Below are 7,313 nucleotides of genomic sequence, written 5' to 3'. Positions count from 1 at the left end.
CTGTCTGTCTATCTATCTATTCATATCTCTGTGTAAACATATGATCGCATGCCTCCATCGTCATAGACACAGTCAACTCTTATGGATCTTGCTTAAGAGATCTAGACGCTTTGCTAGGAGAGGTGTCTTGTTTTTTTTTCTTCTTCTTTCGAACCCTTGAACTTACTTGTTGAGGAGAGATCAAATTATAGACAACAGGAATGGAGAGAGAGAGGATCAGGAGGGCGATGAGAACCTCGACGTGAACCTTGTAGATGAGGGCGGCATTGGCGAGTGTCGTGTAAGCAAAGGCAATCAAGATGGTGAATAGACACGCAGTCAGCCATACAGACCACACAGCTGGGCCATGCTGATAGACAGCGACAAACGACCATAGTGTGACAGTGAGAAGCACCAGCTCAACGAAGACATGAGAAATCAAAGCCTTCGTAAAGAAAGCTGATGAGGCTGCAAGATATATAGCTAAGAAAAACACCGCGATCACTATCCATACACCTGTAGTTGATGGATTCGTTACAAAGCCCATGAAGACTGTAATGCCTGTCGCTGCAAGAAGCTCGAGTAAGAGCTTTCCCCGATTCTCTTGGACTTCCGTCTTCATTCTTTGTCGAAGTTGAGGAGAGATTTTCATCGAACGGAGAAACCGAACGGCATTTGGTCGATACCAACAGCAGCATGTACGAGGTGTATCGTCATCCTCTTGGAGAGCAGAGTGAAGGTGCCCTTGTTCCGCTTCATAAGCTTTAGAGAAATGAGAGATAAAGCAGTCACATACACAGGAGAGAAAAGCAGAGAGAGTCACATTGCAACGGGGAGATAAGAAGATAAGGATGATCGACTCATAGCGCTGTGCATGCGTTCCCCCTTGTTCCTGTTGAGTCCTCGAGAGAAACAATGGTCATCTATTTGTATAAAGATAAAGGTATACATATATGTATATATATATACATGACAATACTCAGATATGGATGATGTCTTATGTAGATAAGGACAACTTCGAAGGGTCATGGATAGGTGCTATGAAACAGCTTGTTTGCTGAGGGAGAATGGAGCGGCGTGACTGACTACCTATGCTGTAAGTACTCCCCAGGAGCATTAGAGAGGCGCCAGACAGGCTTCAGTCTTGGTATAGACACTTTCATGCAGTCGATGTACTCTCCCCCTCCTCGCGATGTGACGAGGAAAGAGTGATCTTATGCAAGGATGTTTGTCTGTCTTGTGAAAGAATCAAACAGAGTAAATTTCTGCTTACCTGCGCCTGCTTCAGCACTGGCGAGGAGTCTTGCATGCTCGCTACCATTGCCATTGTCTCTCCGTCCTCCTCCTGCCGAATCAAGACCTTCTCCCCCATGTTTTCCTTCTTTTTCTTGTTCAAGGAGAGGCGGTTCTTTCCCAGCAATAGGCCACGCTTGTATGAGAGGCATAGACCATGCCCCAGCGCATCCAGCTTTGACGAGAGGGGGGAGTCGATCAAGCGTCTTCGATGGAAATAAGCATGTGAGGAAGTGATCATCCAGACACATGATAGCTGGAATGATCGAAAGATGATTGAGAAAGGCGAAGTTCCCAGAGATAATGATTGCCACCTGAAAGAGGATCTGAATCAGCCCCCCTAGAAGACGACATTGCCGAAAGGGTAGGAGTAGAAGAAAAGATAAAGCACATTCAATGATATGATTAACGACAACCTGGAAGACATGTGCTCCATGGGGTTGATTATGAAAGTACCATGAGAGAGGGCTAGGGATAGGCATGGTTTCATAATGATAATCCAAAGCTGTAAGGTCTCTCCAAGCTTGATCTCCTCGTAACTTTATCAAACCTGCTCCTAATATAAGCCGAAAGAGTAACCATCGATTCCCCCATACACAGATCTTAGGTGTAGGCCAGGAAGCAGGAAATCTTGAGGCATTCCAGAAGGGACAGACCCAAATAGACAGAAATCCTAATTCAAGAAGCTGAGATTCCCATCCAAATGAATACCATGCTTGACCGACACTCTTCACGGTCTGATATAACACCCAGAGAAGGAGAAGAAGAAAGCCATTGCTCGCTCCTTGAACCAGCATAAGAAACGACACAATCAATCCTGAAAACCGACAGATCAAGAAAGAAAGAAAAGGAGAGGAGGAAGGGAAGAAAGAGAGGGATGAAAGAAGGGAGGATGAGAGGTGTGCTTAGGATGGATCAAGAAGACCTATCCACGTGATAGGTTTTTCTTCCTCTATGACATCGTATCGCTACTGGTGGAGATCGGAACAAATCATAGAGAGAAAGATAGAGAAATGCCTTGGAACGACGAACAAGCAGAACACGAGCCCATGTAGACCCAAAGACTTATCTCCACACACTGCAGTTCTACCGGCTACACACAGCATACCTAGATAAATCTCGAGAGACGTCTACATGTGTATGTGCCAGGAGACTCATAAATAGATATACACGTATCCGGAGAAACGGTCACGCAGCAGGAAAGCAGTGTCTCATCGCGTTCGGTTGGCACAAGAAGAAAGAGAAATATCTATAGTTGAAGAACGAGATCCCCTCTTCCTTCTCTCCTTTCTCCAACTCTCTACTCTTCTAACTAAGGTGTTTATCTTAACGGAAGCATGCGCCCTTGGCTTCATTCACATCTCTGCTCAGAGGACTGTCTCATAGACAACATCAGCGTTCCCTCTACCCATATGTCTGTATATGTAGAGCTAAGATGATGTGGGTAGGAGAGGACCGCCAAGAAGCGGAACGAAGGACACCCCGATGACGCTAGCGATGGAAGGGATAGGTATGATATATTTCTTATGTTGTAAAAAGGGATGGGGAAAGCAAATGCGGGACCTACCGATGAATGGAATGCAGTGGATCCAGAAATCATTAGCAGGGAGAAGAAGGAAAAGAGAGGGAAACTCCTTTATTTTCTCCCACATACTCTCTCCCGCTACAAAGGACTTCTTAATACCCTCGGCATAATCCTGTGCTGGTAAGATGCCATCCGAACCTATCAGGCCTTGAGACTGAAGGATATGAAGATAGGCAAAACAACAAGAGCAGCAACAAATCAAACACATTCCTAGGAGACCAGTCGACATATCGAATGCGAAATAGATAGATAGATAGTATCGTCCTGACTTTGAGAGTCTACAGTGGATGAGGAAGTACCACCTACCGGATTGGTCTACAATTTGAAGTGGGAGTGGCCGTTTGATGAGTGAAAATAAAATGAAAGATAGTCAAAGAAACACCGACAACCACTCGAGCATCTATACTCTCCAGCCCCCCATCCCATCCACGTAGTCACGATTCAAGCAATACAAGCCCTGTGTATCGCTGCCTTCACGTTTCTTCCTCGTTTCTCAGGTTTGCCCTGCTACCACAGGGTTATACATTTGCATGTATGTAAATGTAGATATGGAGACGTGTAGTCTGTATATATGTACGCCTGTACGTAGATACGATTCACTATTTCATATTTATATCGAAGCAGAGGTGTCTCCAGCTTCTTTGGAGAGAGCAGAAGGCCATTCAACTTGGGTAGAGAAGAAGAGAAGCATGCAAAGATGGGGTCGGTTCCCTCATTGACGGTGAGGTGTCTCTTGTCACTTGGATGAGAAGTCTTCGACTTTGTGATGCGTGCATTCGCATGCATACGAAGAAAGAAAGAAAGAAGAAAGAAAAGAAGTGAGAGTAGGCACATTCTCATATGTACTGAATTACCTGGTTGAAGGCCACAAGAAAGGCAACGAAATAGATGAAGCCTAGGGCACGTAGGTACACCTATAGAAAACGGTAGAAAGCATGCAAAGGCAGAGAGAGAGCTAGAGAGAGAAAAAGAGGAGAAAAACGTCTGAAGTATCCCGTTCTCTCTTCCATACAATGGCAATCCATTCTTGAAAAGGCCAGGCTGCTCTTCAGGAATCACCAAAGAGAAGCATGATAGAATAACGCGAGATTAGAGAATGAGAAGGGAGGGAAAGAACAGAAACCTGAGCTGAGATGATCCATTCATTGCTCAATAGGAAAGTTATATGTGTATATCTCCTACAAATATACATGTGCACATAGAAGAATGTACATACATGACTATGAAGTTTCAGCAGAGACTAAGGATCACATATGCGTCTCCTGCGTGCGTGGGGATCCATACACAGATGGAGGTCTGTTGGGTGTACATTGCGAGGAGTATAGAGCTCTTGAACAGGCTTTGTAGCCACAAGATACAACACAAAAAACCGTATGCCTGGTGTACGTACAGCGAGGCAAACAGTGAATGTATGTATACCGAGAAGCCTATGGTACGAAAGACGTTCAGAAAGAGAGGACAAGTCGTGGATCCGTCGGGAGTATGTGGGACTGCAGTGAAGATTCGTGGTAGTTTTCATCGGCAAAAGACAAGCACAGAAGAAGGAGTCGACTGCTGAGAGGGCGGGGTGGGGAGAAGGCGCAGCGACGTAAGAGTTTGACCCTTCTCTCCTGTCAACCCCCTGTAATCACATCACTATCGTGTCTGTACACCAGAAACGTTTCCTGCCCATTTCCTGCCGCAAGGTCTCCGTTACAGAAGAGGGAGTCATGGGGACCTTCTGATAGGTGAGTATACATGGATATGTGTGTATACACTTGTAGAAAGAGAGATGAATGGTGAAGTTGAAGAACTAATACCACCCTTTAACCACCGAAGACGCCCTAGGCTTGTTTGTCCCATTGGCTTATAGTGTACATACAGGGGCTGGAGTCTCCCTTCTTCTCTTTTCTTCTTTTTTCTTACCACTCGTGTAAGCCAGTAGGTCGATTTCATTCGTTCAAGGGACTGATGATCGAGCTTATGCCGAGGATCTTTACATGACCATGTGATTCGTGCCATCTCGACAAAGTGATCCCAAGACTTTCTCCATCTGCACCCCCCTTCAGTCTCCGACATTCCTGCTCGAGGATAGAGACAGCTCTGTAGGCAGCATGATCTATCTTTCGCATCGCCAGTATAACCCCCTCCCCCCCAGAAATTGGATCCATCGAAGAAGCTGTTGTTGAAGTTTTGGTTAGCTGTACCTTCTGCTGAAAGATTGCGATGGCGAACCGATTCTTCACGAGTGTAAGGCGAGGAAGAGGCAGCCGGAGAGGGAATATACGTATTGGCCGAAGGCCCTCCTCCGCTTCTTCCTTCATGAAAACTGCTTTGTGCTTGCGGGGGATGGGCCATGGTGGTGAGTTTTCAGAAGGGATGGGGCTCCACGTTGACAAGGAAAGAATGAGAGAGAATGAAAGAGATGAGGGAGAAGGATGACGTTAGTGTGGGAGAGAAAGGACGGAGAAGAATCGATAGGCGAAAGGTTAGAGAGAGAGAAAGGAAAGTCTTGGTTTGAATGGAAGAGTAGAAGAGATAGCAGGGATGTACAGATGTAAACAGATTCACTATGGCTACTTCTGTGCCGCCGTATACATGTCCATACACACATAGATACGCTAGGGGCGGGCGGTCAGAGTCTCGAGAGAGGTTCCTTCTTCGCTTGTAAGAGAACCGTAAATCGTAGGGTTGTAGTAGGGGGCCCGGAATCGGACGCAATTAGAAGAAATAGAAAGATAAAAAGAAAATGAAGGGTGGAGACCGAAAGAGACAGATGGTTGTTGACTTGCTTTGTAGCTGGAGAAATGTGTCTCGCTCGACTACAGGGCCGTCGCTCAGATGACTCGAGGCGACAGGGCCGAGAAAAAAATTGGAGAAATCGAACTGCCGAAAAGCAGGTATAAAAGTGGACCCCAGAGAAGCCTGGCCGTTTGAAAAACTCGGTTTTGACGTTTGAAAGAAGAAGAGGAAGGTCGGAACGGTTGTCGCTTGGTAGAGGAGATAGTTGTCGTGATGCGAAGAAAGCACTGGTGGTCCTTTGGAGACACTGAGGTCAAATAGAATCTCCATGAAGAGCAGGGTGGTTTTGTTAGGCACGGATGAGTCTTCTCGATTGAGCGAAGTGCACAGACTTCAGAAAAAGAAAAGAAAGAGAAGCGCCCTGCATCATGAAAGAGAGTAGAGAGACCATAGCTGCTGACTGTCAACAAGACCACCGGCCGACAACGGTGTCTGTCTTCTCGCAGCTGCCGGCAAATGGTAAGGGAAGACCGACGGAGGATTGAGTGCTGACAGTGTGTCTTTCCTTTTTCTGAAGGTCCATAGGCATGATCGATAGTAAAAAGAGATTTCAAAGATTCACGAAGACATTCAGCTGGCTTCAGAGTTCCAAAGTCAATGAAAAGCCACCCTCCTTCCCCCCGGCCCTTCAGAGCTGCTGCCAGGCACCACAGCTCACCAAACACAGGACCGCGGCCGTCGAGCGGTACAAGTAGTTCGTCGTTCTACAAGGATGGCCTGGGGCTTGCATGCCGTTCTCTCTCTTGTCGTTCCCGTTCTTCTTTCTGGAGAATGCCAATCTCGATCATAAATGCCTTCTACGAGGTTCAAAACCTTGATTTTGAAGTTGTCTGTCTTTTACAGATATGTTTGGCCTGGGGGAAGTGAGGTGACGTCTTGATAGCCCTCACAAGATGCTTGTGGAAGGAAGGAGTCTGTGCCCAGGAAGGGATATGGCATCCGGCCACTCAGCGCAACAGGTAGAGACTTCTTGGTTCATCGCCTGAGTACTTGCTGACCATAGAATGCAAAGGCGTGACAAGAGTGAAGATGCTTGCGAGGGAAGCGGATACGCTCTTGTTGCCTGAGAGGTGTATCTATATCTCTCTCCTGTCGTGTACTCGGGTTGCCTCTCGCAATTACACGCAAGTTTCACCCGTCTCTGAGCAGTGAAGGACGAGAGCTCAGAGCTGTCTTCAAAAAATGTCACTGTTTTCGTTATCAAACGTTCCCTAAGAGGCTCAACTCATATCCATGAACCTCACGATTCCGCCATGGTGAATCTGCGGAACAAGATTTTAGTAGGAAAGGCATCGCTACTCAGTAGCGGAAACGTAGTACTGCCTAGAATAATATCTTCAAGTGCCCAAAAGTGTCCTTTGTTCAAATGAACAGCACGGGAAGGCAAAAGGATCTGGAAAATCCATGTGTGCGTGAGAAACTGAGCTTACACAGGTGCGAAGTAATTTCCGCAACGTGCACTCGGAGGAATGTTAAGCAGGGCGATCCCACCGCTTTGCTCGTTCTCCTCTACGGCATTTTCCAGGGTAAGAAGATCTTTCTGACCGGGGATTCCCTTCTCAGGACCCCCCGGTCAGACCAACCAATGGAAAGAGAAGACTTGAAAGGATCGGCCGACGCCGTGCTACTTAGGATGACCGTTCCGTTCTCGAAAGGATACTTCTGTGAAGTAAGG

General features: G+C 46.7%; 1 protein-coding gene across 1 annotated transcript in view; it reads right to left on the bottom strand.

Moving 5' to 3' along the window:
• CSUI_005438 (rhoptry protein rop14) overlaps window positions 1–6,226 on the bottom strand; it is a gene marked incomplete at its 3' end in the record, with an annotated part of 9,279 nt that extends 3,053 nt beyond the window's left edge. The window contains exons 1-5 of the mRNA XM_068065614.1: window positions 4,763–6,226; window positions 3,712–3,771; window positions 2,840–3,011; window positions 1,253–2,089; window positions 167–741 (exon numbers count right to left, since the gene is read on the bottom strand). Of these exons, the coding sequence (XP_067922423.1) occupies window positions 167–741; window positions 1,253–2,089; window positions 2,840–3,011; window positions 3,712–3,771; window positions 4,763–5,194 (2,076 nt within the window). The remainder of the gene's footprint in view (window positions 1–166; window positions 742–1,252; window positions 2,090–2,839; window positions 3,012–3,711; window positions 3,772–4,762) is intronic.
• Window positions 6,227–7,313: the final 1,087 nt, after the last annotated feature.

The sequence above is a fragment of the Cystoisospora suis genome (assembly GCF_002600585.1).
Source record: "Cystoisospora suis strain Wien I chromosome Unknown contig_2632, whole genome shotgun sequence".
NCBI lineage: Eukaryota > Apicomplexa > Conoidasida > Eucoccidiorida > Sarcocystidae > Cystoisospora > Cystoisospora suis.
This window is presented reverse-complemented; position numbering and strand designations above follow the sequence as displayed.